This window comes from Ascidia mentula, chromosome 3, assembly GCF_947561715.1.
Source record: "Ascidia mentula chromosome 3, kaAscMent1.1, whole genome shotgun sequence".
Classification (NCBI taxonomy): domain Eukaryota; kingdom Metazoa; phylum Chordata; class Ascidiacea; order Phlebobranchia; family Ascidiidae; genus Ascidia; species Ascidia mentula.
Window position 1 is genome coordinate 2128484 of NC_138568.1, and position 20803 is coordinate 2149286.

General features: G+C 38.2%; 2 protein-coding genes across 7 annotated transcripts in view; both read right to left on the reverse strand.

The window, feature by feature from the left end:
* Nucleotides 1-20803, reverse strand: part of LOC145894912 (uncharacterized) — a 425937-nt gene that overhangs the window by 338502 nt on the left and 66632 nt on the right. The gene's annotated exons all lie outside the window — the stretch shown is intronic.
* LOC145894930 (cleavage stimulation factor subunit 2-like) lies at nt 8587-12898 on the reverse strand. The gene is made up of 10 exons (XM_082983651.1): nt 12484-12898; nt 12284-12362; nt 11900-12068; nt 11357-11506; nt 11114-11233; nt 10895-10963; nt 10625-10740; nt 9915-10054; nt 9391-9632; nt 8587-9100 (listed from the first exon to the last, which is right to left on the reverse strand). Exons 1-10 carry the CDS (start codon nt 12542-12544, stop codon nt 8984-8986), a joined length of 1263 nt encoding a protein of 420 aa, XP_082839777.1. The 5' UTR covers nt 12545-12898; the 3' UTR covers nt 8587-8983.

Below are 20803 nucleotides of genomic sequence, written 5' to 3' on the forward strand. Positions count from 1 at the left end.
ACTCAGAGCAGGAGACAAAATATTCGTGTTTCAAAGACGTCCTTGATTGTAAGCAACACAAACAGTAAAACTTGGCGACAATTTCAACGAAACCAGATACACAGAGACGCATTTATATGTTTGGCAAAGAAGTAAAAATGAGAGTTATGGAGACAAACGGTATTGATACGTACATTGTAAATACAAATAACACACAGAAGTTGGATTAAGCACAGAAAAATGTGAAGAATATTTACGAAGTATTTGGGAATGTTTCGTCTTCGTGACATGAAGTAGAAAGGTTTACCGATGAGAAGTGACAGAAATCCCTGTTGATTCTGGCAGCAAACAGCCTGAAGTAATATATTGTTACTTGTCGTTTAACAGAGCTCAGGGCATTTCTATCTTAGCCAGATATCGACGAGGAACACTGATCTTTAGTGTGGAATGGTCAGAATATTACGATACCGATGTTACAAGTTAATTGAATTTTGAATGAGTTTTGTCGCCTGGTTGTAAATCTCAGGCTTTCTTTCCAGTATTTAAAAGTCACCCGATAACAGCAAGGTTTCATAATATTTATGTGGTATTTTGTGAAGTTCGATCATTAAAAGTTTCGTTACCACCTTTACTGGCATGAAACGATAATCGTTACTTCCGCACTAACCTTGATACAGAATTGCAGGAAATTATCAAAGGTTACAGTTCAAGTAACTGCGTTGGAAAGTTTTTGTACTTGAGGTCAAAATAAACGCTGTTACTGAGATTTCTAAATTTTTGTGAACGCCAAATGCCGTACATGACTTTTGATAAATGTAAATTTGCAAGCACCCATATTTCACATTCTTATCGTTTGTGATAACAAAGTTGTACTGAAGGAACAACCGACCACTAAAAATGTCGCAAGCCCAGAAAACGACGGCAAAACTAATTTCAACATTTAAAGTAAAAATGTTAAAGCGCTTCTGGTTCTATAAGTCAGTTGAGATTGTTGAAATAAATCGTCGGACGTGGCCCTTCACCAAACAATGGTTTCCTAAACATGCAAATCTGACTGACTCTGATGCACCACTTTGTGGTCAGACAGTTGCGGGAGATACGCCACAAGGCAGAGCAAGAGATTTTACGAGTTTTGAATCCAATGCTTCACAACTTGGAAATTGATCTCCACAAAATAATTCCAATCGATCAATCATATTTACTTGTGGATTGAAGTGGAGAGTAGGAGTTAGAGATCCCAAATTGTCAACTTTGGCTTCTACAATACAACGGATTGGTTATTTCATAAATTGTTTAACTATAATAACAGTAGTGTTGATGAAAGCTCGGTTGAAATTTAAAATTATTTCATGTATGAAATATTTTGTGACGTGTACTTATTTCCATAAACGCCACATCCACTCAAACATAATAAAATACTTCTATTCAGTCAAGTTTGTTTGCGTGATTTTATTTTAAATCTTAAACCACATAAACTGAAAATACATGGTAGGTATTGGGTGATGCGGACTTTCTTTATATTAACCCAGTGGTGGCAACCAGAGGCTTGCACATGACACAAGCCTTAATACAAGACAACCCATGAGGTAAACATATTATTATCGTGTTAGTATCAAATAGCAATGACAGTTTGTACGTGGAACAAATAGTTTTCATACTTACAGGGTTTGGCAGGTTATGAAATTTCACTTCGAAGTCCTCATCTATCTGTCGACGATGGACTTCAAGTTCATCTTGTATATTGTGAACACACTTGAGTAAGGTTTCTGCCGCATCACCATGTATGACATTCCCTGCAAGACTCAACTTCCTTATCTGGAAATAGAGGCTTGAATTAAGAAATTAGTTCAGACAAATGTGACATTAAATGTTTAGAACAAATATATTTGCTGGTAAAATATTATGAAACATCGACCTATCGGGTCTCATAAGTGCAGCTATATGTACATATTCTTTTACAAAAGCAGAGTTTTAAAATTGCTTGTTTGTGTGATTGCGTTATCTTACTAAAAAGCTTAAACATATGCTTTGTGGAGGCATGTGCACCATAGTTTTCTTGCTTTTACTTTGGAAGATAATGCTTAAATATGGAGTCGAGTGGACGTGGAATCTCAGCTTGAACACCTGAATTCAATTAAAACGAGTATCGAGTTCACAATGGAACGTGAATACGTCAGGGTGATATTATTTTTAGATGTTTACATTCAAAGAGAGAACCGGGGACCTCTGCGCACAAGCGTATACTGGTAACCGACTCATTCCGACAGGTATCTGTCGTTTCGGTTCGCGCACCCCATCGCCCAAAACCGTGCTGTAGTGCGTGCACTGTATACAAGAGCGGAAATCTTAGTTTCAGCGTGCAAAGCCGGTGTTTGAAATCATTCTGATGACATACTTCGGACTTCAACATTGTAGTTTGTGTTAAATTACTACTAACAAAGTTTCCATCAATATCATGTAAACTGTTGTAATATAAACCCAGAAGAAGTTTAAATGTTTGTGTTACAAGTTATCGTGAAACAATAATTACTGTTGCAGAACGCTTTTGACGATAAACCATTTTTAGATTCTGCCAGAATGATGACAGATTTCAAACCAAAGTAGTGCAATCAGTATTTTTGTTTTGATAAAATTTCTTCTCAAACATAATAAAGTTCGGTTCGGCGAACGATTCCAAATCACCCAAGTATGTCATGACCCTAAGACAGTGATTCCCAACCTTTTTGTGGTTGCGTACAACTTGGAGGTAAAACAATTTCGACGCTTACCACCTAGTTGAGTGTTACAAAGTAACCTAAAGGATGAAGTAACGAACATTTTGGGATCACTTACAGTTTTTTCAATTCGAAATATATCCGTAAATTACGGAAAGGTGCTCGCGTACCACCTGGAATGCTGTCGCCCACTACTAGTTTCAAAACACTGCCCTAAAAAGTTTGGAAACCACTGGTGTAACATATAACTTACTGGTTTTACAAGTTGTGATATGGAATTTGCAATCTTACAAATTACACCACTTGTCATCTCACAACCCTTCAGATACAGATTCTCAATCCACTGAATACATGAAGCAATAGCAGATGCACTTTCATCATCAACTTTGTTCGCACCAAGATCCAACGACTTCATCTGAAACAAATGAAAAATTGCTGGAATCAGTTTTTATGTCAACAATATCATTGTATCAATTATGACGTCACAGAGGCAGAACAATCACTTGGTGAATTTAATCGTTTAGCTCCGGTAGCTCAGTCAGTTAGAGAAAGAATCCGAATTACACGTGGCTCCAACCTAGTAACACGTTTGTAACATTGGTCGAAGTTATATGCTTGCAATGCCCCGTGACCCATTAAAACCAAATGGTTTATTACAAGAAATAAACAAACTTATTGAATATGTTGAATTGGCTCTTCTGGGGTTTAATAAAGTGTACAAACATTGTGCAGGAATTTTCCTAATTTGTTCAACCTTAATCGTTTGCCTTCACTATTTTTAATAAAAGACGTTTTGTGCAACTGTGTCAACGAAAACTGAAACGCATATTTTGCGGTGGTGCGTGCACCATAGTTTTAATTGCTTACACTACTAACAAAGTTTTTATCAATATTTTGTAACCTGTTGTAATACAAACCCAGAAGTTTGAATATTCGGGCAAGAAGGTCATTTGAAATAGTAATCATTAGTGCGGAACGCTTTTGTCGACAAAACACTTTTAGATTCGACCAAAATGATGACACATTTCAAACCAAAGTAGTGTAACCAGTATAGTTTGTTGTTAACGCTGCCAGGCATACTATTTAGTAATGAAAAGCTCGTCTGGCAAAAGAAAAACTTGTTTGTTCGACGTTTGCTTTCAGTTGTGGTCGCCAACATAGTTATGGAATCCGTGGAGCAAAGAGCGTTGTCAACGTTTTTGAGTCCCCCACGCTTGTGGCGACGTTACGTGGACGATACGTTTGTGGTTGTGCATCGCGACTACGTGGAATCGCTGCTTGAGCACCTCAACTCGATCGAAGCGAGCATTAAGTTCACCATGGAGGTTGAGCATGGTGGGATTTTATCGTTTTTAGATGTTTCTGTTGAAAGGGAAAACCGTGGGTCGCTCCGCACGAGTGTTTACCGAAAACCGACACATTCTGACAGGTATCTATCCTTCCGGTCAGCGCACCCTATATCCCACAAGCGGGCTGTAGTGCGTGCACTATACACCAGAGCGGACAATCTTGTTACAGAGAAAAAGGCCCGAGAACAAGAGGTGGGTAGTGTGCGGGATGCTCTTTTAAGAAATGGTTACCCAAGCTCCTTTCTGCGCCAAAAACCTGCATCCCTGCCTAAGTGCAACAAAAGTCCCACCGCGGGTGTGGTTGTTCTCCCATATTTTCCAGGACTTTCAGAGACCTTAAAGAGACTGCTGGAGGACTTTCCATCCTGGGTGTACGAGCGTCCTGCGGTTACACTACGCTCCTTGGTATCGCATCCTAAAGATCGCGCTGGTGGTGCGTTAGATGCTAGAGGGGTAATATACCGCATTCCATGTGGAGGGTGTGAGAAGGTGTACATTGGTGAGACGGGTCGCGCCCTACGAACACGTCTAAAGGAACATCAACGGGATGTTGGCAAACCCAATGAGGTGGCAGGGACGGCATTGTCGCAACATGTTGCAGCAACAGGACACACGGTTAATTTTGAGGACACAGTAATTTTGGACCGGAAAAAGGACAGGTACAAGAGGATGTTCATCGAGTCTGTTCACATAAACGCACATGGGTTCGCACTTAATGATAAGAGGGAAACCTTCTTTCCACCCGTTTATCGCAATTTGATAAACGGTCTGCACGACATGCCCCCTGGTTGAACGTGATGGTCTTGCGCACCTCGAGGCGCTATGCTTTAGACCTCGGTATCGTCCAGTTGGCGCGCATTTTCTATTAATGGTGTCCCACCCCCTCCCCGCTTCTTAGCTTGTGTTGTTTCTTTCGCCCCTTTTTTGCCCCTTTTTTGCCTTTTTGCTTTATGCGCGCGTGACTATTTATCACCGTGTGGGCGTTTTTACTTCATTATCCTGATGAAGGTTGTTGTATAACAACCGAAACGTTGAACAAACAAGTTTTTCTTTTGCCAGAAGAGCTTTTCATTACTAAAAAGTGTAACCAGTATTTTTGTTTTAATATAACTTTATCTTGAACAAAATAAAGTTAGGTTTGGCGAACGATTCCAAATCATCCAAGTGTGTCATGACCCTAAGACAGTGATTCCCAACCTTTTTGTGGTTGCGTACAACTTGGAGGTAAAACAATTTCGATGCGTACCACCTAGTTGAGTGTTACAAACTAACCTAGGGGATGAAGTAACAAACATTTTGGGATCACTTGCGATTTTTCGATTCGAACTATATCCGCAAATTACGGAAAGGTGCTCGCGTATCACCTGGAATGCCATCGCGTACCACCAGTTGGGAAAACTGCCCTAAGAAGTTTTCAAACCACTGGTCTAACATACAACTTACTGGTTTCTTAAGTTGTGATATGGAATTTGCAATCTTACAGATTACACCACTTGTCATCTTACAATACCACAGATACAGATTCTCAATCCACTGAATACATGAAGCAATAGCAGATGCACTTTCATCATCAACTGTGTTGTTACCAAGATTCAACGACTTCATCTGAAACAAATTAAAAATTGCTGGAATCAGTTTTTATGTCAACAATACATCATTGTATCAATTATGACGTCACAGAGGCAGAACAATCACTTGGTAAATTTAATCGTTTAGCTCCGGTAGCTCAGTGAGTTAGAGAAAGAATCCGAATTACACATGGCTCCAACTTAGTAACACGTTTGTGACTTTGGTCGCAGTTATATGCTTGCAATGCCACGTGACCCATTAAAACCAAATGGTTTATTACAAGAAATAAACAAACTTATTGAAGATTTTGAATTGGCTCTTCTGGGGTTTAATAAAGCGTACAAACATTGTGTAGGAATTTTCCTAATTTGTTAAACCTTAATCGTTTTCCTTTCACTATTTTTAATAAAAGACGTTTTGTGCAACTGTGTTACGTCAACGAAAACTGAAACGCATATTTTGCGGTGGTGCGTGCGCCATAGTTTTAATTGCTTACACTACTAACAAAGTTTTTATCAATATAATGTAACCTGTTGTACTACAAACCCAGAAGAAGTTTGAATGTTCGGGCATAAAGGTCATGTGAAATAGTAATCATTAGTGCGGAACGCTTTTGTCGACAAAACACTTTTAGATTCCATCAAAATGATGACAGATTTCAAACCAAAGTAGTGTAACCAGTATTTTTGTTTTCAATAAAACTTTATCTTGAACAAAATAAAGTTAGGTTTGGCGAACGATTCCAAATCATCCAAGTGTGTCATGACCCTAAGACAGTGATTCCCAACCTTTATGTGGTTGCGTACAACTTGGAGGTAAAACAATTTCGACACGTACCACCTAGTTCAGTGTTACAAAGTAACCTAGGGGATGAAGTAACAAACATTTCGGGATCACCTACGGTTTTTTAATTCGAAATATATCTGCAAATTACGGAAAGGTGCTCGCGTATCACCTGGAATGCCGTCGCGTACCACCTGTTGGGAAACACTGCCCTAAGAAGTTTGAAAACCACTGGTCTAACATACAACTTACTGGTTTCTTAAGTTGTGATATGGAATTTGCAATCTTACAGATTACACCACTTGTCATCCTACAATTCCACAGAGACAGACTCTCAATCCACTGAATACATGAAGCAATAGCAGATGCACTTTCATCATCAACTTTGTTCCAACCAAGATCCAACAACTTCATCTAAAACAAATGAAAAATTACTGGAATCAGTTTTTATGTCAACAATACATCATTGTATCAATTATGACGTCACAGAGGCAGAACAATCACTTGGTAAATTTAATCGTTTAGCTCCGGTAGCTCAGTCAGTTAGAGAAAGAATCCGAATTACACATGGCTCCAACTTAGTAACACGTTTGTGACCTTGGTCGCAGTTATATGCTTGCAATGCCACATGACCCAATCAAACCAAATGGTTTATTACAAGAAATAAACAAACTTATTGAAGATTTTGAATTGGCTCTTCTGGGGTTTAATAAAGGGGAGTGTGCAAACATTGTGCAGGAATTTTCCTAATTTGTTATACCTTAATCGTTTGCCTTCACTATTTTTAATAAAAGACGTTTTGTGCAACTGTGTAACGTCAACGAAAACTGAAACGCATATTTTGCGGTGCTGCGTGCGCCATAGTTTTAATTGCTTACACTACTAACAAAGTTTTTATCAATATAATGTAACCTGTTATAATACAAACCCAGAAGAAGTTTGAATGTTCGGGCAAAAAGGTCATGTGAAATAGTAATCATTAGTGCGGAACGCTTTTGTCGACAAAACACTTTTAGATTCCATCAAAATGATGACAGATTTCAAACCAAAGTAATGTAACCAGTATTTTTGTTTTCAATAAAACTTTATCTTGAACAAAAAAAAGTTAGGTTTGGCGAACGATTCCAAATCATCCAAGTGTGTCATGAACCCAAGACAGTGATTCCCAACCTTTCTGTGGTTGCGTACAACTTGGAGGAAAAACAATTTCGTCGCGTACCACCTAGTTGAGTGTTACAAAGTAACCTAGGGGATGAAGTAACAAACATTTCGGGACCACTTACGGTTTTTTAATTCGAAATATATCTGCAAATTACGGAAAGGTGCTCGCGTATCACCTGGAATGCCGTCGCGTACCACCGGTTGGGAAACACTGCCCTAAAAAGTTTGGAAACCACTGGTCTAACATACAACTTACTGGTTTCTTAAGTTGTGATATGGAATTTGCAATCTTACAGATTCCACCACTTGTTATCTTACAATCATCCAGAGACAGTTTCTCAATCCACTGAATACATGAAGCAATAGCAGATGCACTTTCATCATCAACTGTGTTCCAATCAAGTTTCAACGACCACATCTGAAACAAATGAAAAATTACTGGATTGAATTTTTATGTCAACAATATGATTGTTGTCTATTATGACGTCACAGAGGCAGAACAATCAATTGGGTGAATTTAATCGTTGAGCTCCAGTAGCTCAGTCAGTTAGAGAAAGAACCCAAATTACACATGGCTCCAACTTAGTAACATGTTTGTGACTTTGGTCGCAGTTATATGCCTGCAATGCCACGTGACCCAATAAAATCAAATTGCTTATTACAAGAAATAAACAAACTGAAAATTTCAGATCGGACCTTCAAGTTTTAAAGGGGAGTTAATAAATACGTATGAGGAATTTTCCTATGTTGATCTTATGTATTACTGTTACTTGTGATCGAGCTTTACAAAGTATCAATGCCTGCGTCTGCGCTATTTTTTCATCATAACACGGATTGTGTAACTACGTTACGTTGCCGAAAACTGAAACGCATGTTTTGTGGTGGTATGTGCACCATAGTGCGATTAAGCGGTATGTGATTCGCTGAAGTATTTTCTTAGCAAAGGATAGGCTACGCTTCAGAATTTACAAGACCCATGCAATTAACCACGTTAGCCAATTACAATGGTTCGTGCCTTGAAAGTGAGGCCTTGGAAATATTTGGAACCAAACAACGATATGAATAAATACGCATTTACGTAGTCGATAAAAACACAAACAAAATATTTTACATTTACAGTTTCCCGATGCAACCCTATTGACTTTTCAAACATTGTTGTGCAAATACAGCTGAAAAATTAAATCCACTTAAAATTTGGTGTACAACAATGATTACCTAGGCGATTATGTTGTGATCGCATGGAAAATAATGGCATCGAACTCACCATACAACTGACCCATGGTTATAGTTGTAAAACAAACAGTTGATACGTTTTAATCGGCACCAACATGTAAATGGCATTGGAACCAAATCCGTCGCATCCACGACAACTACATCTGAAACTTGCAGTTTTCTCAAAAAGAAAGAATGTTTCTGTGGCAACGATCTTCATGGCCTTCCTCCTTGCAACTGATCCTTGAGAGCAAGGATGCTGCGCCTCTGCTCATCAGGGAGCATCCGGATTTGTTCTGGAGTTAACTGAAGAACTTGCATGATCAGAGCGGCCTGGAAACACATGATGGCAAAAGTTTTTACCTTTTATCCTAATATATATTTGATTGACTTTTTAAGTGTTAAAAGTGAACGAAAACATTGACCACAAAACTACACATTTTATTCACAATTTGACCAAAGTTGTTTTTAGATTTGGGCATGTGTCTAAGATTGTTTGTGGGCTGACTTTTTTTTACATATACAAATACAGAACTTCAGATGCAAAAAATATAAAACATACATTCACTATTCATTTCCACAATAATCGAACTTCCGATTTGTATCACAATGCAACAACGAACCTTTTCCTGATCCTGCTCTGCAGATGGATTCATAGGGGCATCCTCCTGGGCAGGAGGAGGTCTTCCTCTTCTTGGATCGCTTCTTTCAGGAGGTGGAGGAGGATGTCGAGCAGGATCCCCACCCATTCCTGGACGATCCATCGGATGATCTCTCGGAGACAATCCTCGTTCCAGAGATGAACGCCCCCGCTCATGCGAGTTACCGCGTTCTGGGGGCCCACGATCGGAGAACCCCCGCTCATCTAGTGGCAAGAATTACAAGTTAACAGAATGTGTTATAAACTGTACCGCCTACAGGCACTCTCTTGACATTGGTGTCACAGTAGTCAGCATTCTTGCAAAATGCACCATAAAATAATTGTTCCATATTGGTGTAGATACACATTGCTCTAAAAACACTAATTAAACACTGGTTGTGCAAAATTTGTCTGTGTATTTTTGTCCTTTGCACTTCTTAAACAAATGAAGACAAAAACTAATTGATTTTCACAACCAATCTCCATGTAAGAATGTGGTCATTCTACCTCTTGGATTGGGTGGAAATCCTCGACCAAAACCTTCATCCATATGTGGTGGTCTGTGACGATCCATCGGGTCGCCCATACCATGATCCACGGGCACTCTTTCTATAACTCGCATGTCCACCTCCATTCTTCTTGGACCTCTGAATTGTAAAATGTTTATTAGTTTTAAACATCATAGCATGTTTTTGACAACAATTGAAAACTTTACAAAACAAGGGTGTTTCAACACAGGCAAAATATTGTCTGCAAGTAAACATTTTCCATTGTCAATTTGTTGTTTGCCAGACTTAATACAACCAATAGTTGATCAGTGTCCATGCAACTTCACCAAATTTATTGTTCATTTATGTAGGATATGAGCAAACTGGGGCCTTAAATTAAATCATTGTTGGGTCTGGCTGCCATTTTTTGTTTGCTTTTCAGTTACAGCATTTAAGTCTGTTAGTTTATAAATTGTTGTGCAAAAACTCTTTGTACACATTTACTCATGTGGTCCAATCCCAAATTTTTGATACTTTTTGACCCACAAGCGGAAAAAGTTGCCCACTCCTACGTTCTTGTTTATAAAAAATATCAAAAAGATACCATAGTAAAGAAGAGTACATATTTCTCAGGCCAAATAATGTCCTTCTATGTCCAACATAACAGCCCATGGAAAACTCTTTGCAGATGCATAGTATCACTACCAGATTAAACAGTTTAATTCCCACCTATCTCCTGGACCAACTTCCATTGGATGTCCCCTACCAGGTGGGGGCTCTCTCATGCGTTCACCATCCTGGCCACCTCCGAGCCCAGGCAGTGCACTGCCATTGGGCCTTGCGTCCTACAATTATTATAACAACTGATCAATTTATGGAACAATTCACATAAATTAACTGCGGAAAGTGATAATGACAAAACATATTTCTTCTAATGCTTGAGACAAAATACATTTCTTAATAGCAAACAGAAAACTTTGGTGACAAAATTTTGCTTACAGACTCTGGACGAGGCCCTTCAGATGCTGGAATGAGAGGTTGAACTGGATTTTGTCTGTGCAGCATTTTCTACACGTAGAAGTAGTATTAGTAGGCAAAAAAAAATAATAAATGCACAATATTCAAATATTTTTTTCATTGTTTCAACATTATAATTTTCAATTTCAACAAAATATTTAGTTCTTTCTTTTGATTATTTTATTATAGCTGTTTCGTTACCATGGCAATTTCTGGATCCACAATCCTCATAACAACTTGAGCTTGCAACAAAGCATATGCAAGTTGTGGGTTTTGAAGCAGCATGTTTCTGGCCTCTACTGGGTTGTTTTGAATGCATTGCTACAACAGTTCAAAAACACAGATTAGCAAAATCCCAATATTCCTATAAAGTTCTCATGGATGTTTTGAAACATATATATTCTAAGATTAATTGGGAAGAAAAACAACAACAAAATATGTTGCCTTCATTTGTTTCATGAGCTCGAACATTTGTTCAGGGGGGAGGCTTGCAACAGCCTTGCTGATAGCTTCTGGGGCATCTTGAGATGGAGTTGGTTCCCCATATTCCGACTCCACTGGGGGACCCATGGCCCTGAAGTGGTTCACTTCTTCCTGTAAACAAAACACAATGATTGGACATAATAAATTTGTTTGCTGCTAGACACACTACAATTTAAACAGACTCCTCTCCTGGCATAAATTAAAAAAAGACAGACATCACTGGTTATCTGCTCTCATTTTCTCCAAAACAATTTTTGGTCGAAACTGTTATTCAATGCGCATGGAAATTTAAAATGACAAGAACCAATGCATTATATAGCTAAACATCTGGATAAAAATGGTGCAAATACAAAACAAGATTAGGTAATATATTCCTGAGACTACAAAAGGACAATCAGCACCAGTGTATGATCAGACATTGGGTTATTGTTGCCAAAAATACGTTTGCAAAGAGTACAGCGTACATCAACACTCAGTGCAATTATTAACAGCAATTATCCATACCTGAAAGTTATTGCGGTTCTTTTCACTTGTTGCGTGATCAACTCTCAGTGGTCGACCGTGTAACTCCCTTCCATTAAGATTTCTCATCGCACTCATGGCAGTCTCTTGATCTTGATACTCAGCAAATCCATATCCCTTTGGCTTGCCAGACTCACGGTCAAATACGAGGCTACATTAATATAAACATAATAATATAAATTTATGATTAATAAAAAATTTTCTTCTGGCACTTAAGTTATGAAAGTGTTTATTAGTGCTGGAAGAACAATTCTTATCAATTACTATGCCTGGCAGCAAGAAAAGCACTATACAATTTATGAGTCTGAATATAGGATTACTCTTGCAAATGCCTGCAGTCACACTCACACATACAAAAGCACATACCGAAAACTAATGACGTTGCCAACTTCATTAAAAATATCTTTCAGCTCCTCTTCTGTTGACTCATAAGGTATATTTCCAACTGTAAACAATTTTATGTCAAACCGTTACTGTAAAAAACCGACAACATAACCAACTGATGAAAAATGCATAAACATAAAATATATATTATGTATATTATACACGGAGTCCACAATACTTACCAAATACGGATCTGACAGATCTTTCGTAGTCGACTGGATCACGGTCTCTTAAGCCAAACATTATCGTTTTCTGTCATTCGAGTCTTATAAAGTACAAAATAAACAAAGTAAACGCACACTTTCCTGCTGATCGCGACTATTGGTTTGGTGAAAACTGGCAATATTTTCACATACGAAGTACTAGTCAGTAGTTAATGACATATACATGGCAGTCAAATATTAGGTGCGCGTTTCTTTAAGTTGAAATTTTATTATAAAGACCTAACTTCACCCAATCTAATAAAACAAAGCACCTGCATACACACATTTCGGCGAAATGGAAATTGGTTAAAACCGAAATTATTTCACGCTTGAGTGAACGCGACTTTAAACGATTGTGTTCACACAAATAATGCATTAACTGGTGACAAAATTAATCAACAAGGTCTCCAATATTTTCAATACAATATCTATATTTATATAATTGCAATTTTTAAACACCTATAAAGTATATCGCAACGAAATGGGTTTGACCGCGGTTACGCTGTGTGAAAAATGCATACAAGGGCCAATTTAATAATGTTCCGGGCCATAAAATTTTTTTTTTTTTTGAACACCTATAAAGTATATCGCAACGAAATGGATGTGACCGGACAGCACTGTAAAACAACTTCTAAGCTTCGGTTATGCCTCAACCAATCATTAACTCCACAGCAATGATTTATTTAAAAACCCGTATTCTTATTGTCGCTCAAATTTTGGAAACCAATGCAGGCCAAAAAAACACAACTATTCGTTTCCTTAATGAAGAGTTACAGTCTTGTGTCTTTAATAGACCTACAAGTCAAGTATCGGCAATGTGACTGAATTGAACACGTTGCTTTAGTTTGTGAGATGCTTAATCCATCCATAAGCGTCCAGAAGGTTGTTCGAAAACTTGGATCCAAACCAAAATCAAATTGCCAGGTTTGTGTCTTAAATGTAAAAAAAATATGTTTAGACTTACTGGTGACTTCTTTCTGCCAACATAAAAGTAGTTCTCAACAATTTTCTTCCGTCGATCGAAGAAGATTCCGAAGGCGGCGGAAAGCACGAGGGTAACTCAAAATGTCATCACAAGTTTTAAGTTTCACAGGATGCAGGAGTTTTTAGTGTAGGCCTATTACCGCTTTCACGTTACAAAGTACACACAACCCACCTAACTTACCGACAAATACAAAGATTTCCAAAGGCCGTATTTGTAGCCAACTCCAATTCAATTGTTCCCAATTTTATTCCCCTTAAAGCACCAGAGACAGTGAAACAACCTTAGCCTGAACCTCTTCCTGATTGCTGTTAATCCGTTGCTCGCTGCCATCCAGAAGCACCCCTCAATCAAGTTCATCCCCGCGCCTTGCCGCAAAGTGCCCAAAGCAATCGCCTACGCGGACGATGTCAACCTTGCGGTGATCGGCCGCGACTCCTTTAGTTTACCGCTGAACCTCGTTAAACAATTTTCGACAGTTTCTGGTTTAACTTTCAATCCCATTAAAACCCAGGCGATTGCCATCATCAAACCCCCTTTGTAAGCTTAATTGCAGCGAAAACTCGAATTGGTGACAAAACTGAAACAGAAATATTCAGTATTGAAACTATTTGAAACTCACAGGTCAGTTTTGTTTTAGCAACAGTCGATATAGCGACATTTACCGGCAGAATATCTTTCCATAAACTTACACTAGATGTCGTGCTAAACAATACATCGGGTAAAAATAATGTTGGGTGACGTCAGTCAAGTTTATCAAGCAGAAAGCCAGGATAACCTGGTTCCGAATATCGCTGTGGTAAAAAGAGTTAAAAGAAAAATGTATTGGGTGACATCGGGCAAATCAACACTTAAACATTGAAAAACAAACCTAATGAATGTCGGTCGTATCCCGGTGCTAGCTGCACAATGTAACCCACCTTTCAATACAACTTAACAGATGTCTTTACAAATATCACTTCCCAAACGTAAGCACTTTGTATTGAAAAAAACAAGAAGTACAACATATGTCGGGGATTCCCCACAAGCAATTGACAGCATCGGTTAAGCGCTGGGTGGCGACATCGAGCAGCAATGATTCACAATAGCGATTGCACAAAAACCAACATTCAATGTTCAAATATTTACAACATAAACCTTCCACTTCCACCCGTTATAACTTCATCAAACCCATAGATAGATACAGATTTGTTTGAAGTAAAAATAAAAAAAACGTGCGCCGATAAAACCGAACAGTAGTTGGTGGAAGATCGGTTGTTCTCGTCATCAAACATTTTAGTTACGAACATAAAAATCTTCGTTCAAAAACCAACAAAGGGTTGCAAGAATTCACGACATAATGTATCAGAAAGCAATGTAATGTGGAAATACTCGATTGTAATCAGTCAAAAATTAATATAAGTCGCACGTAAATGTTGAAAGTAATGTTTAGTGCGGAAGTAAAAGTATTGTCACAAAATCTGTCGTTCAAAACTGTTAGGAAGGCGGATAACTTTGTACGATAAACCTCTGTTGACGGATTTACACAAGAGAGAAGTAAAGACGAAACTCAGAGCAGGAGACAAAAATATTCGTGTTTCAAAGACGTGCTTGATTGTAAGCAACACAAACAGTAAAACTTGGCGACAATTTCAAGGAAACCAGATACATAGAGACGCATTTATAAGTTTGGCAAAGAAGTAAAAATGAGAGTTATGGAGACAAACGGTATTGATACGATAAATACAAATAACACACAGAAGTTGGATAAAGTACAGAAAAATGTGAAGAATATTTACAGAGCATTTGGGAATGTTTCGTCTTCGTGACATGAAGTAGAAAGGTTTATTGGTGAGAAGTGACAGAAATCCCTGTTGATTCTGGCAGCAAACAGCCTGAAGTAATATATTGTTACTTGTCGTTCAACAGAGCTCAGCGCATTTCTATCTTAGCAAGATATCGACGAGAAACACTGAACTTTAGTGTGGAATGGTCAGAATATTACGATACCGATGATATAAGTTAATTGAATTTTGAATGAGTTTTGTCGCCTGGTTGTAAATCTCAGGCCTTCTTTCCAGTATTTAAAAGTCACCCGATAACAGCAAGGTTTCATAATATTTATGTGGTATTTTGTGAAGTTCGATCATTAAAAGTTTCGTTTCCAACTTTACTGACATGAAACGATAATCGTTACTTCCGCACTAACCTCGATACAGAGTTGCGGAAAATTATCAACGGTCACAATTCAAGTAACTGCGTTGGAAAAAAATTTTTTGTACTTTATGCAAACGCCAAATGCCGTACATGACTTTTAATAAATGTAAATTTACAAGCACCCATATCTTACGTCGTATTGTTTGTGGTAACAAAGTTGTAGTAAAGGAACAACCGACTATAAAAAATGTCGCATTAAATACTTCGGTAAAACTGTTATTGCAAGTAAAAATGTTAAAGCACTTCTGGTACTATAAGTCAGTTGAGATTGTTGAAATAAATCGTCGGACGTCGCCCTTAACCAAACAATGGTTTCCTAAACATACAAACGAGGCTAACTCTGATGCACCACCTTGTGGTTAGACATTTGCGGGAAACACGTCAGTAGATGGAGCAAGAGGTTTTAGGGGGTGTTAAAGCCGGTGGTTCACAACCAATAATCGAAGTGGAAATATTCAAACTTCACGTTTTATCGATGAAACGACATTAGGAAAACTTCTTACTGGTTTAGGAGGGAGTTGATCTCCACAAAATAATTCCAATCGATCAATCATATTTGTCTGCATTGGTTTACTCAAATATTAGGGATGGATTGAAGTGGAGAGTAGGAGTTAGAGATTCATCACTCCCAAATTGTCAACTTTGGCTTCTACAATGCAACGGATTGGTTATTTCATACATCGTTTAACTATAATAACAGTAGTGTTGATGAAAGTTTTGTTGTGATTTAAAATTACTTCATGAAGCAAATATTTTGTGCCGTGTACTTAATTCCATAAACGCAACATTCACTCAAACATAATAAAATACTTCTATTCAGTTGAGTTTGTTTGCGTGATTTTATTTTAAATCTTAAGCCACATAAACTGAAAATACATGGTAGGTATTGGGCGATGTCGACTTTCTTTATATTAACCCAGTGGTGGCAACCTGAGGCTTGCACATGACACAAGCCTTAATACAAGACAACCCATGAGGTAAACATATTATTGTCGTGTTAGTATCAAATAGCAATGACAGTTTGTACGTGGAACAAATAGTTTTCATACTTACAGGGTCTGGAAGGTTCTGAAATTTCCCTTCGAAGTCGTCATCTATCTTTCGACGACGGACTATAAGTTCGTCTTGTATATTGTGAACACACTTGAGTAAGGTTTCTGCCGCACCACCATGTATGTCATTGTACGAAAGATCCAACTTCCTTATCTGCAAATAAAAGCTGGATTTAGGAAATTAGTTCAGATAAATGTGACATTAAATGTTTAGAACAAATGTAATTGGTGGTAAAATATTATGAAACATCGACCTATCGGGTCTCATCAGTGCAGCTAGAGGTTAACCAGCCAGACATAGATTATTCCATTTTGTGTGCAATACTGTCTGCAACTCACTGATCATTATTAGCTTTGCTTGTGCATACTTTTTTTTTACAAAAGCAGTGTTTTACAATTGCTTGTTTTGTGTGATTGCGTTATCTTACTAAAAACCTTAAAAGTGTGTTTTGCGTTGGCACGTGCACCATAGTTTTCTTGCTTTTACTTTGGAAGATAATGCTTAAATATGGAGTCGAGTGGACGTGGAATCTCTGCTTGAACACCTGAATTCCATTGAAACGAGTATCGAGTTCACATTGGAACGTGAATACGTCAGGGTGATATCATTTATTGATCTTCCGCACAAACGCATACTGGTAACTGACTCATTCCGACAGGTATCTCTCGTTTGGGTTCGCAAACCCCATTGTCCACAAGCTTGCTGTAGTGCGTGCATTGTATACAAGAGCGGAAACCTTAGTTACAGAGGAAGAGGCTCAAAACAGGAGGTTGGTAATGTGCAAAGTGCGTTTAGCGAATGGCCACCCTCGTTCGTTTCTGTGGCGAAACCAAGATTCCTCGCCTAAAGTTGACGAAGGGTGTGGTTGTGTTGTTATATATTTTGCAAGGCCTCCAGGTGCTTAAACGCCCGCCTGTCAGACAGCCTGCTTTGGTTTCACATCTCAAAGATCGTACGTGAGATGCGTTCGATGCTGTAGGTGTGATCGCATACCATGTGCTGACTGCGACGGCGTATACATTGACGAGACTGGCCGCGCCCGACAAACAACGCAAAAGGAACACAAACGCGACGTGGCCAACCGCGAGTACAGCGTTGTCGCAACATGTAGCGGATACAGGTGAATTTAAAAGAAACGACAGTCCTGGTAAACTACGCATAGAGTTACACTCATAAAGGCTCTTAACACGCAGTTTCGTTTGCCTCGTATTTGCGATCTACAAAACCCAACACAAGCGAAATGTTTGTGACGAACGTGTGGAAGGAAGAATTTGTCTTTTGTGTAGAGAAAATTGAATATCGAGTTCGTCGCGAAAACATTTAACCTAAACAATGTTTCGTCCAGTTTTTAGATAACATTGTTCGCCGGCCAAAAAAATTTTTAACATTGGAGACCCTATAACTTGTATAATATGGCGTTCAAACAACCTTGTGAGCTTAGCATTATTTACTCGCCGCATCCCCCGTTGATGTGCAAAACTTTATGCCTCTGCTCACAAAGCATCGCAGATTTTCATTTGGTAAATATTTGTGTTAAATTAAGCCATTGTTTACATTCTTGTTTGTTTTAAATTACGACAATGAAAGTGTGTGCTTCTGCGATACACCAAATTTGTGAATATTGCTTGGGAGTCTGGGCCTCTTGTACCCCTTCCTGTATACGACTATGCGTGTTGGTATCATATGATGCAATATTGAAGGTGTCATCCCGAATTACACATGCCTCCAACTTAGTAACACGTTTGTGACTTTGGTTGCAGTTATATGCTTGCAATGCCACGAGACCCAATAAAATCAAATGGTTTATTACAAGAAATAAACAAACTTGTTTGAGTTTTGAATTGGTCCTTCTGGGGTCTGAAACAGGGAATTGTACAAATATTGTGTAGAAATTTTCCTATTTTGTTATACCTTAATCGTTTGGTAACAGATCACGGATTTACTCATACTCATAATTCTGAGAATAAAAAATGGCCCATATTGTTATTAACATTGTCATGTTTAAAACGTTTCGGCAAGAACTTATGCCATTAATCGCTTGCCTTCACTATTTTTTCAATAAAAGACGGTTTGTGCAACTGTGTTACGTCAACGAAAACTGAAACGCATATTTTGCGGTGGTGCGAGCGCCATAGTTTTAATTTGCTTACACTACTAACAAAGTTTTATCAATATTTTGTAACCTGTTATAATATAAACCCGGAAGAAGTTTGAATGTTCGTGCAAAAAGGTCATGTGAAATGGTAATCATTAGTGCGGAACGCTTTTGTCGACAAAACACTTCTACATTCGACCAAAATGATGACAGATTTCAAACCAAAGTAGTGCAACCAGTATTTTTGTTTTAATAAAACTTAATCTTAAACATAATAAAGTTAGGTTTGGCCAACGATTCCAAATCAGCCAAGTGTGCCATGACCCTACGACAGTGATTCCCAACCTTTTTGTGGTTGCGTACAACTTGGAGGTAAAACAATTTCGACGCGTACCACCTATTTGAGTGTTACAAAGTAACCTAGGGGATGAAGTAACAAACATTTTGAGATCACTTACAGTTTTTCAATTCGAAATATATCCGTAAATTACGGAAAGGTGCTCGCGTACCACCTGGAATGCCGTCTCGTACCACCGGTTGGGAAACACTGCCTTAAGAAGTTTGGAAACCACTGGTCTAACATACAACTTACTGGTTTCTTAAGTTGTGATATGGAATTTGCAATCTTACAGATTCCACCACTTGTCATCTTACAACCCCGCAGAGACAGATCCTCAATCCACTGAATACATGAAGCAATAGCAGATGCACTTTCATCATCAACTTTGTTGTCATCAAGTTTCAACGACGTCATCTGAAACAAATGAGAAATTGCTGGAATCAGATTTTATGTAAACAATATCATTGTTATTAATTATGACGTCACACAGCCAGAACAATCACTTGGTGAATTTAATCGTTGAGGTCCGGTAGCTCAGTCAGTTAGAGAAAGAACCCGAATTACACATGGCTCCAACTTAGCAACACGTTTGTGACTTTCATCGCAGTTATATGCTTATAATGCCACGAGACTCAATAAAATCAAATGGCTTTTTACAAGAAATAAACAAACTTATTGAAGATTTTGAATTGGCTCTTCTGGGGTTTAATAAAGGGGAGTGTACAAACATTGTGTAGGAATTTTCAATTTTGTTAAACCTTAATCGTTTGCCTTCACTATTTTTTCAATAAAAGACGGTTTGTGCAACTGTGTTACGTCAACGAAAACTGAAACGCATATTTTGCGGTGGTGCGTGCGCCATACTTTTATATGCTTACACTACTAACAAAGTTTTTATCAATATAATGTAACCTGTTGTAATACAAACCCAGAAGTAGTTTAAATGTTCGTGCAAAAAGGTCATGTGAAATGGTAATCATTAGTGCGGAACGCTTTTGCCGACAAAACATTTTTAGATTCGACCAAAATGATGACAGATTTCAAACCAAAGTAGTGTAGCTAGTGTTTTTGTTTTAATAAAACTTCTTCTTAAACAAAATAAAGTTAGGTTTGGCGAACGATTCCAAATCATCCAAGTGTGCCATGACCCTAAGACAGTGATTCCCAACCTTTTTGTGGTTGCGTACAACTTGGAGGTAAAACAATTTCGACGCGTACCACCTAGTTCAGTGTTACAAAGTAACCTAGGGGATGAAGTAACAAACACTTTGGGATCACTTACGGTTTTTTCAATTCGAAATATATCCGTAAATTACGGAAAGGTGCTCGCGTACCACCTGGAATGCCGTCGCGTACCACTAGTTTCAAAACACTGCCTAAAAAAGTTTGGAAACCACTGGTGTAACATATAACTTACTGGTTTTACAAGTTGTGATATGGAATTTGCAATCTTACAGATTCCACCACTTGTCATCTTACAATATCCCAGAGACAGATTCTCAATCCACTGAATACATGAAGCAATAGCAGATGCACTTTCATCATCAACTGTGTTGTAATCAAGTTTCAACAACGTCATCTGATACAAATGAAAAATTGCTGAAATCAGTTTTTATGTAAACAATATCAAAAA

What these genes read in the sequence shown, in the direction of transcription:
- LOC145894930 (XM_082983651.1), bottom strand. Translation starts at nt 12,544, where the DNA reads ATGTTTGGCTTAAGAGACCGTGATCCAGTCGACTACGAAAGATCTGTC. An exon ending in AGAACCGCAATAACTTTCAG is followed by an intron (nt 11,507 to 11,899) that starts GTATGGATAATT and finishes TTTTGTTTACAG; the next exon opens with GAAGAAGTGAACCACTTCAG. An exon ending in ATTTCCACCCAATCCAAGAG is followed by an intron (nt 9,633 to 9,914) that starts GTAGAATGACCA and finishes TCTTGCCACTAG; the next exon opens with ATGAGCGGGGGTTCTCCGAT.